Source organism: Carassius carassius, chromosome 27, assembly GCF_963082965.1.
Source record: "Carassius carassius chromosome 27, fCarCar2.1, whole genome shotgun sequence".
NCBI classification, from domain to species: Eukaryota; Metazoa; Chordata; class Actinopteri; order Cypriniformes; family Cyprinidae; genus Carassius; species Carassius carassius.
Genome location: NC_081781.1, coordinates 17,099,545 through 17,115,284, shown reverse-complemented (window position 1 = coordinate 17,115,284; position 15,740 = coordinate 17,099,545). Strand labels below are relative to the sequence as shown.

General features: G+C 35.7%; 2 protein-coding genes across 3 annotated transcripts in view; both read left to right on the top strand.

Annotated features, from left to right (window-relative positions):
- The window catches only part of rtn1b (reticulon 1b), a 38,117-nt gene extending 35,120 nt beyond the window's left edge, over nucleotides 1-2,997 (top strand). For both annotated transcript variants that reach the window (XM_059512987.1, XM_059512988.1), the window contains 6 exons: nucleotides 226-433; nucleotides 508-646; nucleotides 1,599-1,668; nucleotides 1,812-1,858; nucleotides 1,961-2,019; nucleotides 2,369-2,997. In XM_059512987.1, the coding sequence (XP_059368970.1) occupies nucleotides 226-433; nucleotides 508-646; nucleotides 1,599-1,668; nucleotides 1,812-1,858; nucleotides 1,961-2,019; nucleotides 2,369-2,411 (566 nt within the window). In that variant the 3' untranslated portion in view covers nucleotides 2,412-2,997. The remainder of the gene's footprint in view (nucleotides 1-225; nucleotides 434-507; nucleotides 647-1,598; nucleotides 1,669-1,811; nucleotides 1,859-1,960; nucleotides 2,020-2,368) is intronic.
- Nucleotides 2,998-11,756: 8,759 nt separating this feature from the next.
- Nucleotides 11,757-15,116, top strand: rd3l (RD3 like). The gene is made up of 3 exons (XM_059513538.1): nucleotides 11,757-12,172; nucleotides 13,140-13,412; nucleotides 14,272-15,116. Exons 1-3 carry the CDS (start codon nucleotides 12,129-12,131, stop codon nucleotides 14,636-14,638), a joined length of 684 nt encoding a protein of 227 aa, XP_059369521.1. The 5' UTR covers nucleotides 11,757-12,128; the 3' UTR covers nucleotides 14,639-15,116.
- Nucleotides 15,117-15,740: the final 624 nt, after the last annotated feature.

The following is a 15,740-nucleotide window of genomic DNA, read 5'->3' as shown; positions in this document are numbered from 1 at the left end:
AGCAGATATTATATTTTTGCCTTTTCTGTCACAAATATAGAGTATTCAGACATACTTATTACATCATCATAGGTCATGTCATTCAGTGGATGTTGAATTGTGGATCCTAAAACAATCAATGACAAACAGATTTATGCCTATTGTAAACCGCTACCACACATCCTATCTCATATCTGCATGATTTTGACCCCACCTGATCTTCTTTCTCTCTCTCTGTTCATCCAGCGATGGAGCTGCTGTACTGGAGGAACCTGAAGCAGAGTGGGCTTGTGTTTGGCAGTTTACTGCTGCTGCTCTTCTCTCTGACGCAGTTCAGTGTGGTCAGCGTGGTGGCCTATCTGGCCCTGGCCACCCTTTCCGCAACCATCAGCTTCAGAGTCTACAAGTCTGTGCTGCAGGCTGTGCAGAAAACAGACGAGGGACATCCCTTCAAGTAAGCCTGCTGTGTGTGCACAGACTGTGTGTGTCACTCAATCAGTTACTAACATTGTTTTATTGTGGATGCAGAGCTTATCTGGAGGTGGAGATGTCACTGTCCCATGATCAGATGCAGAAGTACGCAGAAAACACCCAGTATTATATCAACAGCACACTGAAAGAACTGCGCAGGCTGTTTCTGGTGCAGGATCTGGTGGACTCACTAAAGGTGACCCTATGTTCAATTTAATCTACACTGGGGTTATTCAGTTATCTGACAATTTTTCCTTAAAATGATACTTAAAAGAAAAGTATAGAAATGATGGGAGATAAAGGAATGATAATAAATTTTAATTGGATTTGAATAGATTTCTCATACATAGATACAGCATGCATGACAAAGCGTTTGCACTACATTCCTGCTGTACACTACTGTTCAAAAGTTTGGGGTTGGTAAGATTAAAAAAAATGAAAATAATAATAATAATAAAAAAATCTTATCTATCTATCTATCTATATATCTATATATATATATATATACTTTTTTTTTTAAACAATCACCCAGTCTGCATTTATTTGATCAGAAATATATATATATGTGTGTGTGTGTGTGTGTGTGTGTGTGTATACTGTATACTGTGTAATATATATATATATATATATATAAAGTGATATATGGGTGATATATATATATATATCACCCAGTCTGCATTTATTTGATCAGAAATACAGTAAAACCAGTAATATTATCTGTGTAATTTAAAATTATTTAATTATTTAATAAATGTTAAGGGTTAAATTATGTAACATTTAAATTTATTTTTGTGATTACAAAGCTGAATTATCAGAATCGTTACTCCAGTCTTCAGTGTCACATGATCCTTCAGAAATCACTCTACTATGATGATTTGGTACTGAAGTAACATTTTTTATTTTCTTTTATTATGTTGAAAACAGCTGCTTAGTTTTATTATTTTGTGGAATAGTCTTTTTTTATTATTCCTTTTTTATCAAAAAAATATTTTAATTTTAACACTTTATGAACTTCTACAATCCTTTAGTTTAGCTTTTAGTTTAGTTAAGTTTAGTTTAGTGTGTCAGTACTGGCACAGAAAAGCATCATAAATCATATACCTGCATACGTTATTTGTGTGTATGAACTTCTGTTTGTTTGACTCAAGTTTGCAGTGCTGATGTGGTTGCTGACCTATCTGGGAGCCCTCTTCAATGGACTCACTCTTCTTATTATGGGTGAGCACCTTTTTTTGATTCCATATGCGCCTGTAATTTGAATTATTAATGAATGAATGCTTTTTAAATTGCAGGCTACTGAAGTTAATGATTATGTACTCTTTTGTCCCATTTTTTAACATTTGCATTGCATCTTGCTTCAGTGGTGGTGTCCATGTTCTCGATGCCTGTGGTCTATGAGAAATACCAGGTCAGAGTGGCACCATAGTTACCATGTATAATTAGAATCATGTATAATTCATAAGCACTATAACTACAATGACTCACTTTTTAAATCTTTCTCTGTCTCTAGGCACAGATTGATCAGTATCTGGACTTAATAAAAACCCAAGTCAACTCTGTGGTAGGAAAGTAAGTACTCCCTTTAAGAATATAATAATATAATAATATAATAATAATAATAATAATAGAATAGAATAAAATATAATATCTTACTTTTTTTTTAAATAACATTTGTTGTGCTTGCCAAGGCTGTATATTAATATAAAATACAGTAATATTGTGAAATATTATTACAGTTTAATAGAAATGTGTGTATATATATATATACATATATAAATGTGTTTTATAATATAATATAATATAATATAATATAATATAATATAATATAATATAATATAATATAATATAATATAATATAATATAATATAATATAATATAATATAATATAATATAATATAAATGTGTATTTTTGATTCAGGATCAAGGAGAAGATTCCTGGGGCCAAACGAAAGGCTGAATAGGCCCCACAGGGCCCCCTGGAGGATGTTGTGAGCGTCTGAATACCCCATTATTGGGAGAGCTGAAAGATGATCAAGGGTTCCACTTTGTACATACACACACACAAACACACACACAGAAATCAGACACAAATAAATCACTGGAACATAGTTCTACTTTGTACACTTTGTGACATCTAGAGCAAAGGCTGAGCTGTGCAGGAGAAGTCCCATCCTCGCCTTGTAACCATAGACAAAAAAAAAAAAGAAAAAAAGTGAAGCGTGCTGTCTCTCAAATAAGGATCTAGTCAAAGTACAACTATAAAGAATTGTAAAAGTAACCTTGAAACATATAATTCAAATCTGGCAAAAAGACTAGATGTGATTTTTTTTCTTTTTGTATGTGTTGCTCATAAAGTGCATGAAGTCAAGAGTCTTAAGTGCTGATTAATTCTCTTTTTATCTTTTAAGTTCATGTGCTTTCTTAGCTGTGCTGAAAATCTCTGTAGTACGTGAAGGATCTCTCCAGCTTTATTCCTCTCCAGTGACACTCTCTTCTTGGAAAAAAAAAAAAAGCTTTTTTGTGACTTGAGTGTTAGGTGGGGCCTTTCCTCTTCTATCAGTATATCTGTGAACATAAGTAACAACCGTCATTGTCAGCTAGACGCATGGATCTTCTGAGGTTCATTATATCTGGGCACAAACGCAACTATTTAGCAATGTTCTGATTAGATATGGTCAGCTCACTCGTAGCTCTACAGTATGTTTCTTTTAAGTAGGGCTCCGCTACAGACATTAATGTTTTTAGGTGCTGTTATTGATCTTTATACACACACACACACACACACACACACACACACACACACATATATATATATATATATATATATATATTACTAAACAAAAGAGGAGGAGAAGGAAGATTCAGTGAGTGATTGCCAGCTAGAATCTGTCAATATTTGTACTATGTTAAGTGTTGTTCATTCTTTTAGCCATTGACTCTTAACTATTTGCACTTAAGATGTACTCAATACTGAATGCGAAAATAAATGTTCTTAAATGTATTTCTTTATGGCTCATCTTTCAACTTTTAATATTGTAGTAACCAATGATGCTGCTTTGACTGTGAATTTGTAAATAATATTTAATAGCATCTGTTTATTAAGAATTGATATTATCGATCCAAATACTGATACAAATACTTAAAAAAAAAGTATCTAACTTTTAAGGATAAAATACCATTGCATATATTTAAAAGTTATAATTTAGATTGCAAAAAACTGCAAATTATCAAACTTAAATTGTTTTTGTTAAGTCATGTATTAACAACAATTAGCCCACACAACATGATCAAACTTTTACTTTAAATAAGATTACAAAAATCGAAAATAAATCCATTATAATAAGCATCCCATTTAGCTTTGCCTTTATTTAGTGTGAAATAATTCCATATAAATAAATATATATATATTTAACTTATATATAACTGGGAAAGGTTTAGAGCAGAATGTATAACTCTTAAGGAAGTTGTGAAATAAAGCATTACTGCAGCTTCAAGAATTCAATATGTAGCCTACCTGTCAGTGATGTTTGTGTTACATATGATTATTAATTAGATCATTAATTAGGACGCTGCCCATCTGTCAGCGGGTATTGTTGGGTGTGCCCAGTGTACCTGTCTGTTGTCCAAATGTAGCATCTTCGCCCCAGGAACAGGTGGAACGGACTTGGACAACAGCGCTGTTTCCACTCGCAGGCATGACTTGCAACACACACACACACACACACACATGTTTGTTTGACATCCCATAGGCATAATGGTTTTTATACTGTAGAAACTGTATATTCTATGGCCCTACTCCAACCCTACACCTAACCCTAACCCTCACAGGAAACTTTGTGCATTTTTACTCTCTCAAAAAAACTCATTCTGTATGATTTATAAGCGCTTTGAAAAATTGGGACATGGGATATGTCCTCATAAGTCACCCTCTCCTTTTAATACCTGTGTCATACCCATGTCATTATATAGAATTGTGTCCTGATATGTCACAAAAACATGCACATACACACACACACACGTTTGCTTAGGTATCTAACTGGAGACACTGCATAGACATGTTTTTACAAGCTAGTTATAAATACAGTAAGCTAACCCTAACAGAAAAGTTTCTGCATTTTTACAAAACAAAAAAATGATTACTCTGGAGAACAATAACGGCTTATGGAGAATAGGATTTTAGCGTAGGCTACTCGTCTCTGATGAGCTCGCCTCGTCCTCTGCTGGTGAGACAGAGAACTGCGCCTCAGAGAGGAGAGAGACGATGCCCCTCTCCAAAATACAGACGGAACGGGACGGAGGGAGGGAGGGAGAGTGGGGTAGAACCATTGTGAAGGGACAATAGGAAATGTTCTGACAGTGGGTGCGGTGCTCAGCATCCGAAGGGCTGGAAGTCATCAGTGATCACCAAAACAGGAAATTATTACTCAACTTTGTGTTCTTTGTTCAAATTTGATTTAAAAACAAAACAAAAAAAAACCTCTTAACGTTGACATGTCATCAGATAACGTTAGTGATTAGTTAATATGTTTCTTTAATCATACATTTCAGTGCCTATATAGCCTACTAGTTTTATGAAGCCAGACTGAAATTTAAATTGTTTCATTGCATTTAATCTACAGGATCATTATTCTGGGAAAAGTGATTTTCTTAATTAGCATTTTTGTCTTGTTTTAGTATCTATCCTAAAATCAAGATGCTTTTAACTGAACCTACTTGCCAAGCAAGATGATTTTCTCGACATTTATCAAAATTAGGCCAGTTCATGAATGGGAAAAAAGGGGGAAAATATAAATAAAATGGGAAAGAAAAATAAAATGTTCAGGAAAGTTTATCATTCTGACTTAATTGATTTCCCATCTTTTAAAAGTCCTGTCGTAATTGCCGAGGACAGCTGTCGACATGCATTATTGTAAAACTAAATCTGCCTTTTTCATGGAATTTCATACCATTTGAACATTGGAAGCAAAGAAAGTCAGTGTATCATCAGAATGACTTTAAAACTAATATTTTAAGGTAAAAATATAAAAAAACGTTGCTTTAAGCAAGAACTTGCTTAATTTGTACAGCCTACATAGCCTATCAGAAAACAAGAATCCTTAGCCTGTCACACCATTTTTCTTTTCAAGCAAATGTCTAGCCTATTTATTTAAGAACGTTTAGATATTGGAACTGAAAAACCAGAAAAGTTCATTTTGCCGTGCTGCTGTAATTTCTGAGCAAACTAGCCTACTTTAACATACATTCAGTAAGTAAGCGGTCTTCTCATTTGAGCTCTTGGAGACAAACAGCAGTCCTGTCCCACATTATTAGGCCACAGCACTCTTTGATGTGAAATATGAATCTTATCAGTACTAGTAAAAGCATGTCAGGAGTCATTTATAACCACCAACTCAGTGCTGCCCCAAATGGCTATAGAGCTCATTCATTTGAGAAACATTGAAGCCACAAGATGTTAAAGGTCCGATATGAACACAACTGAGAAGTTAAAAGGCTTATCTGAGCAAGGGATGCCCTCTGCTGCCAAATATGTGATATTAATATTTATTTGTTAATAATGAACATTTCTAAATAATTTCAAAATCCAGTTTGGTGAAAAGGTCTGTTTCTCGTAATATATTCAACTACCTGCTTTCTGAGAGTTACAAATAAAAATAAAAAAAGTTTATTTGATTATTATTATTTTTATTCTCTTATGTTCACCCATTTATTTGATCACACAAACACAGTAAAAAATAGTAATATATTTAAGAATTGTTGCAATTAAATATTTTTTTTCTATTTTAATGCATTTTAAAATTTTATATATTCCTGAAATTGCAAATCTAATTTTTCAACAGCCTTTACTCCACTCTTCAATGTCACATGATCGTTCAGAAATCATTCTAATGTGATGATTTTCTGCTCAAAAACATTACTTATTAAACTTAAAGTATTAATAAAAAACTGACCCCAAACTGTTGAATGGTAGTGTATATCAATAAATTATCAATAAATTGCTTTAATTAACATCTTCTATTATCTTGTCAAAATTCAGTTTGGTGAAAAGGTTTATTTTTATAATACATTCAACAACATGCTTTCAAAGAATTAACCAAATGTCAATTCAACAAATAAAAGGTCAAATTCCATGTGGCCTTTGGAGTTACTCTATTTGTTAAGTAAATGAATAAATAAATTATTCATATTTATTGTACTTCCATGTCTCTAAAATCTCAAGACCTTTCTCTCACCTTGCTGACATTCAGTGATGTTCATGAAGATGGCCTTGAGGTGCCTGCTGTATGTCAGGAACTCACTCAAAGATCAACTGTACCCTCACAAACACAAACTGCCAAAAGCACAACATGAATGACCAATGTCTCCTTGTCAAATACACCTCAAGACAGGGTGAAAAAGCCAACAGTGCCCAAAACTATTTTAAAATCTAGCAGAGTCAGAGTACAGTATTTAACATCGTTTCTATCTGTGAAAACCGACACAGATGACTGTGTCAATAACACATGATCAGAGCAGAAACTATACTTTGGTTGGTTGGTTAGTTTTTAAATGGCTAGAGAAAGGTAGAAATTAAGGGCTGTTCAAAAAACTTTGAAGTGAAATAGACTTTTGAAGAATGTTGGGCATAATGGTTAGTAATCATAAAAGAGCCAGCGGAGATGTCAGAGATAAAACTCTTAATGCACGCTCTTACCTCTCTGTTTACCTGAGGACATGCGACTGACAGTTAGTCAGACAGGCCTAATGGATTCACTCTGTCTCCCTCACACACACACACACACACACACACACACACACACACACACACACACACACACACACACACACACACACACACACACACACACACACACACACATACACACACTCCCTCTGGCTCTCTCTGCCCATTCCAGTAGCAATAAGAATAGATTTGGCTTCTTTTGTGACTTTCACAAACCAAAAGATCTCAAAATGCTTAAGAATACAATAAATCAGCTGGATGTCGACCATCTATAGGCTTAAAGCCTTATCATATTTGATACACAAATGTCTAAGGCAGAACAAAATCTGTTTTACACAATGTACTATATGATTTTTCCCTTCTCTGTGAGCTCCACATTCTCAGTATTTCACATTATATGGGCCATAAAAGACTGATTTAACAAATATGATATAAAAAAAATTCAACTTTGTAAAAACATTTATTTAAAGATTACTTTTTTTTTCGGACTATTATTTCATATGTCAGGCTTTAAAGGTTTTTTTAGTAATTAGAATTTGTAGTACAGTATGTGTGACGATAAGGAGTCAGTGGAGCTGTGATGCAGTAACCTTTACTAACATCTAAAGCACTTTAGAAGACCAGTAGAAGTGAGTTTAGATTCCTACTATCATGAAAGAAGTTATAGTTCCCTGAAAAATATTATATAATGTGTCCTTTTCTCTGATCTAAATGTTTCAGAAAGACATGTTTTCGATATCCAGCCGACTTTTACCTAATATCCTAATCAACTAATAAAAGCAAGGTCTTTCATAATTTCATCCTTCAGGAAATGGCATCATTTTGGAGGGAAAACAAGAGCACAAACATTAGTAAGCATTAGCAATGGATATAATTCATTATGTGAAATATTATGGCATTTATTTGTATTGTCTGTTTGATAAAATATTGTAAACTTGCAGGATACCCTTTTCTTTTAAACCCACACTAAGCAGTTTGTGAAAGTTAAGCTATAATTATTCCATTTGAAGTATCTGACCACACACTCACATGTACAAAAGCTGTCACTGGGGCGGTACCTTTTCAAAGGTATACTTTTGTACCTTTTAGGTACTAATACATACACTTTCAGTACTAATATGTACCTTTAAGGTGCCAATATGTACACTTTAGGTACAAATGTGTACCTTTTGAAAAGATCCGAGACCCCAGTGACAGCTTTTGTATCTTTTTTTTCTTAGAGTGCAGCATATTTTTTATGTCATTGAGTTCAAAAGGTACTGCATAAGAGGAATGGCTCAGTTACAGCAGCTAAGCTTGATCTAATGAGTTGCAGCATCTCTGATCCTGAGAGAGAGAGAGGCAGATGCAGGGCAGACACTATAACAGCAGTGACAGAAATACGTTTTGATGATACAGTTATCATGCAACAGAGAGTGGAGTCAGTGATCACATCCAACTTTTGTTTGGTGGATGACAGCTTAAACCAAACTCCATCACTGTCTAAACACTGGTTAAATTGCAATGAAAGAAGAGACTCGCTGGCTTTAAGCAAGATGAAGTTGCTATATTAATATAAATAGAAAAATTAATAATACAATATAATTAGTGAATTAATATATTGATTGTATATCAAGAGCAAGAATATGTTTGACGTGTCGCATGCAAAGATAACTTTTCAGTTTAATATAAGAAACAGATCAGATACTGATTTTAATTGGTCTAAATTAAGTAGGTTAGTCACAAATTCGCTTTTATGGGTTCCCGACACGCGCGCTGTGCTTCATAACCGTGCAGGTCAAGGGGCCCGTCGGACTCGTAACAGACGGCACTGGGGCCCATCATTACTAAGTTTTGCCGCTGTTGGCATCAGTAAAATTTTAATGGCTTTGAACGAATTCTCTTACACTCACAGAGGATGCAATTTATTTGATTGAAAATATAGTAGAAACAGTAATGTTGTACAACAATTTCAATAGCTGTTTTCCATCTGAATAGATTTTAAAATTTAATTTACTCCTGTGAGAAAAAGCGGAATTTTCAGTTTAGTCATTACTCCAGTCTTCAGTGTCAAATATTCAACTATCGTTCACATGTTAAATAGTTATAATGAATATTTATGGTATATTGTGGTTTGTAGATGAATGTTTGAGGTGTTTTTGCTGCAATAATACTTGCAAATGACGAAGTAAAGAACATTTAATAAAATTTCAAAAATAATATATAGCCCCTCTTTATGTAAGCATGCACACTGCCCTCTGATGTATCGATGTGTGCACACCAGCCACGTCTCAAATCATCACTGTCCATGAACAGGCGCCCTGCCAGTGGCCATCACCCACCTCAAAACACAGACTGACACTCACAATTAGCCTCGTTCTGGGTGGGTATGTGTGACAGGGCTGCTACATTCACTCTGTCTGAAGACTTGAGACTGACTGCAGTGACGGCCTGAATCTCCTCTGGGTACAGAGGGTTTTTAGAGAGGGCAGTGCAAGGTCCTGTGCCATTTCCAGCTCATTTTTTCTTTCTCCCTTAGTACAAAAGGAAGATACACAGCTCACAGTTAAAGATGGGAATTGTTTGAAAAGTCCCGCAGATATGTCTTGAATTAGTTTTGTGTTCCTGTACAGCAAGTTCCCAGCTATTCCAAGACAGAGGAACAAAATGAACTGTAGAAAGACTGTGGCTCCTACACTCCTTGAAAATAATACAACATGACACAGTAGACAGAAATATTTGGACATCAGGTGATGTCATGTCTTAACGTCTGAGTCTGCAGTAGAGGAATAACTGGACAATGATCTGATGTGAAGTGTTTTGCCGACATGGTCTACCTTTTCATACTCAGGATGTGAGGAAGAGATACAAATTGCATTGTAACTCACACATATGCACACATGCACACATCTTAGGAATGGGAAAGGAAGTATAACAGGCAACACCATTTCTAGCAATGTAGGATGACCTCAAAAAAATGTTTTAGGGACAATTTTCTCTGCTATATTCCCCTACAAAAATAAATAAATAAATAAAATAAATAAATAATATATTGTCACACTATTTCTGAACTACCTGTCTGTACTGTCTTCAGTCTTGTTAGTTGTTATGGTTATTGATTTGATTTTGTCATTCTGTTCAGGTGTGTCTTGTTAATTATCCTCATTTGGTCTGTGTATTTAAGTTCATGTCTGTCCAGTTACAATTGGTTGGTTATGTGTGTCAGTAGCCTGAATTAAATATGATCATTAAAATTAATTAATTAATTAATTAATTAATTAATTAATTAATTATTAATAAATTAAATTGCATAATTATATCTGCCATACTTTATTATTATTATTATTATTGTTGTTGTTATGATGAGGATTTATCTTCCATACCCCGCCTCCGCCCCCACCCCCCAAGAATAAAAAAGAAAAGGGGGAGGTGTGTTTGTGTGAGAGAACACAAATTCACTCTCCGCCAGCAGGTGGCACTTATGGAACAGCTATGGTGTTTCCTTAGTTGTTGCTGTAAAGAAAGCAGCGCTTATGAACTCCACTTTAAATGAATTATAATACACTTTAATTATACAGGGTCAAGATGAAAAGAAAATGCTATCTAAACTAAAACAGTCAATTACCCTCAGAGATGCATTTATATGAACACTTACCCCCAATTTTATGTGCTTGTGCATGCTGCCAACAATGTTGCTAATATTTTTATGTTTTCTATTTCAGTTTGCACTACTTTATTATTACACATGTAATCTAGATGTGTTTTGGGATCATGGCATGTTCACTGGGCAGGTGGCATGGCCAGCAGTCTGGTGCTTTACCCTGACCTGACCCAGAACCAGAACCAGGTGTTAGGCTGAGATTATGAGTCTCAGAAGACCATCCAGCCTGCAGCCTTCCCAGAGGCTTCCATATGGACACCAACTGCAATCTGTGATCAATGCTTATGAGCATAATCGCTTTTCATCCACAAACATGAGCATACCATGCTTGTACCAAATATAGTTAATAGAGTGCTGGTTAATGTGTATATTTAATTGCCTTATTAAGATTTTCATGGTGCTGGATACATTACAGTTGCAAACAAATCATATACAATCATGTTGGCCATTCTAGTCAAATGTGAAGTATAACACACACACACACACACACACACACACAACTTTGTTTTTAGTAGATACAAAGGATCTCTAAAGTCCATAAACAGTGATTAATTTTACAATTACCTTCTCAGACTGAATACATGCCTGTATTAATTCGATAAATCCATGATTTAGAATACATGATGTGAGAACCATCATCTTCCACTCAAGAATACAGGGTTATTCATCTGCGTGTCACATTGTTGAGTGGACCAGGAACTCTCATTTTGTTCCCTTGTATTCTGACATAATTCCCCTTGGCACTGGGTCCCATTACATGCTGACACAGAGTGCATTTTGTTTTGTTTTTCAGATAATTTTACTCTGACTGCCACACTGCATTAAGCATTTTACTGTGGAAAACAAGAACCCCAGACTGATTTACCCTAGGCAGGTTTTGAGGCATGATATTCAAGCTTAATATAAGACTGTAGGATGCGTGACAGTGCATTGAAAGATGGAAAGCAGGATGCATACTTCAAACCATATCTGTCAGTGTTTGTGTTGAGTGTTATTTCTGTTATATGAGCTGAAATGGTGTGTGTGTTAATGCATGTTTGAGGGCATGCGAGTCAGAGTGGGCTGGGTTATCAGATCAGAGAGACAGAAGGCAGTTTGCGGTGGACGGGAGAATTTCACATTCTTCATCTCAACTTTGCCCGTCGCAGTCATCTGCACATTGCTGCGTGTCACTGGCACACACTTTCTCTTCTTTCTTTCCTTGCTTTTCCTCTGATTCAGCTTGACTGTCATTCTTCTTGTTCAAACACTTAATTTATTTTACCATCTTCTTTATTTCTTTCTGTTGCTTTATCTAATGCAATTTGGTGGTACCAGATGGAGTCAAAGCATCATGGACCTCGACCTCTAAGACCCACAAGGTAAAAATGTCCTTTTTTGTATTTTTACTGTATTCTTCACCTCTGTTGCTAAACTTTACCCATATCAATTGTGGTGAATCATTTCATTTCAATTCTGCACCATCCATCGCCTTTCTGTCTGTCTCCTTCTGTTTCTATTTTCATTTTGCCTAGATTTTTGTCCTCTTCTCTACCTCTCCATTCAATCTAATGTCTTTCTCAAAGCACTATTTCTATATATCTCTGTCCATTTGAACTTTTCTCGTTTAAATTAGGTCTAATGTTTTGAAACATTTCAACTGGTTAAAGCTGGTTGCTGGCCGAGATGGTGCTTAGCTGGTCATTATCTAGGCAGACCATCTTGGACCACCAGCAAACCATCTACAATTGGTCCAACCAGCTTGGTTAAGCTTGTTTTTTGGAACAAGATGACTGGTCAGTCAGCTTACCTACTTTTTTTCTAGCCTTACCAGCTTGAAACCAGCAACCATATTCCAAAACACAACCAGCAGCTTAGTTCGTTTTTTATTTTCAGCATGGCATAGTTTGAAATTTGCCAGCAATGTCAAGTGCTTTGTAAAACTATGATAAATTAAAGTGAAATGCATTTTATGCCTGACCGTCAAATAGGCTAGCTTGTTTTTAGCATGGCTTTTCAAACAGAAGTGCGCTCTGAGGCTTTCTCAACATGACTCATTCTCATTGTTTATCATTGCTTACTTACATAATTACTTGGTTGGTTGACAAATAAAAATAAAATAAAACTGTCCTTGCAGATGCTAATTTGCTTGAATGGGAGAAGTGTACATTGATGAATTAACTTAACTGCCATTTCAGGATGGACTACACAGCTTGATGTAATACAGTGTGAAAACTGTCACAGTTCATTTACGGAGGATGATGATAGTTAATAAGAAATTCACTTGGGTATACAGTGTTTTAGCCACATGTTACACCTACAATGTTTTTTATTACCCCTACACTGCAGTCCAGCTATGCCTTTCATAGGTTGGCCCCACACAAATGGATGTGGAGGCCCAGGTCGGATGTTGCTACGTGAGATGCTTTGTCAGCTGGAGCAAAGAGTACTTCAGGTTCAAGAGGAGGAGTTCCAGTACTTCATTTACCATGGCACTATGGGATACCATCACCCCCCAGCATGCCCAAGCCTGCTTGCCCTTATCCCTGCCTCTGAACACCGCCAGCTAGAGCGCCTCTGTGGCCGCATCCCACCCTCACACACTACTATTGTACTTTCCAGGTAAAACTCGAAATAAAAAAATATCTCTCACTTTTGCAGTGCCAGATCAAAAAATAGACAAAACAGACTAAAATTAAAGTTACTCAATATTAAACACTTGTTTATTAATAAACTGCTGTATAAAATCATGGAGTGCTGCATGCAACATGTGGAAAAAAAAGTATATTATGTCCACAAACTAAGAATGCCACATTTGACTAATTCATTCTCTTATTTTACGTAAATTGTGGCCACACTGTACTTATTCGTTCCCTAGTTTTAATTTAGTGAAATTTTGGTCGTGCTTTAACTAAAACAAAATAACAAATTAATAAGATAAGGGACCAAATTCTTAATCTGTAGCCACGGCATCTTTTTTTTGTTACTTGTCATCTCTGAACAAAAGCAGTACCGTATTTTTCGGACTATAAGTCACACCTGAGTCGCATCAGTCCAAAAATACGTCATGATGAGGAAGAAACATATATAACATATATACTGGACTATAAGTCGCATTTATTTAGAACCAAGAGAAAACATTACATTCTACAGCCGCGAGAGGGCGCTCTATGTCTTCAGTGTAGATTACAGGAGCACTGAGCAGCATAGAGCGCCCTCTCGCGGCTGTAGACGGTAATGTTTTCTCTTGGTTCATGTCTCTTAGTTCATTTCTCTTGGTTCATGTCAAATTAATTTTGATAAATAAATCGCACCTGACTATAAGTCGCAGGACCAGCCAAACTATGAAAAAAAGTGCGACTTATACTCCGGAAAATAAGGTACTCACTCGCAATTATGAAGTTGATCTAAATATCAGCACAACTATGATTACTGTGCTCCTGTGATATTACTTGAATATTGTTTTATTTTTTGCCCCCAGGCTCCATGATCTTTTGGCCCACAATGACATTCCTCCCTGGGAACTGGTGGGTGTCTTCAAGAAAGTTCTTAGAGACCTCCTGAGGAGACAGGAAGACGGCATGCAGAGACGTCCACCCACTTCAGCTCCATCAACAATTCTTTCTGCTCCGAGTCCACCTACAAAGAGTAATGACAGAAATCGAATTGTTGGAAATGTATCTAGTTCTTTATCAGAGGAGTCAGGGAAGCACAGGGAGGAAATTCCTACTATTTCTAGTTATGTGGATAAACATTTGCGTGCTGCCTGCCCCTATTCCATTCACAGAGATTGGAGTCTGCCCTTTTGCCATCCTTTTGCTTATGAGGCCTACAGCACCACATTGTGATTTTAGAAGTTTAACGTTCTCATGGCAATTCATAACGATTTTATGTTTTGGCAAATTGATGGCTAATTTGTATGAATTTGTAGTCTCATTTCTCATTTATGTTTGTGTATGATCTCCCTGCATCAGGCTGATTGTTAGGTTTAGGGGTGGACCTTAACTTAAAGCCTTTTAAATTGACTAAAAAGCATACATTTTCATACAAATCACTTCTTACAAATTCATATGAAATCGCCACCTCTTAAATAATTGTTTCCTCATGAGAAAAGTCCATGCGGCCATTTTCTATGTCTTTCCTGCTTGCAAATTCCCTAGGTCTCAGATCTACACACAGATCTACACTTGCACTGGAAAATCAAATCCTGTTCTTAAGTTTAAGTAAATTAGACTGATCAAAAGTGATTAACATGATGATGTATGCGATGTTAAAATTTGGAAGATGAGCCATAATCTTTTTGTACTCAATCAATAATGTAGGTGTGTGTGTTTTCAATCCAAAAAATTTAACTAAAAATTCAACATCGTAATTATTTAAAATAAATAGTAAAAAAAAAAAACTAAAAAAAACCTGGTGTTTTATGGACAAAATAAAAGCATATACAGTAGGTATGTCATGAGGCTGAATAAATGATTACAGAATTTTAATTCTGATCATTTAATGTTCTTAGAACAATTGCTTTAATGTTGTCTAACTTTATAACTGCCTTTGCATTTGTGTGCATTTGTTTCTAATTACATTTACACATTTTCTTTGTGCTGTAGCTTTCCAGGGTCTACAGTTAATGATCAAACTGAAAGTATCACTCGCATATTAGCACATACACCCAGAGCAGTCAACCCAGATATCCAAACATATTTTTTCAGAGTTAAATTTCTGAATTACAGAGCAGAGATTAGCCTGAGGGGAGAGGACTGCATCACTGCCTTTCCGCATCAGTGATCCTGCTTGCTGCATATACCCATGAACTACCTACAGCAGCACTTTCACCTCTCCCATACTTTTTGCAATCTTTTCTTGCCTTTTATCATATAGTGACAGATCTGTGTTCGTCATGTAGCATGGACTAGAGGTGGCAGACAAAGTACAGTTTTGGTAGTTGTTCAC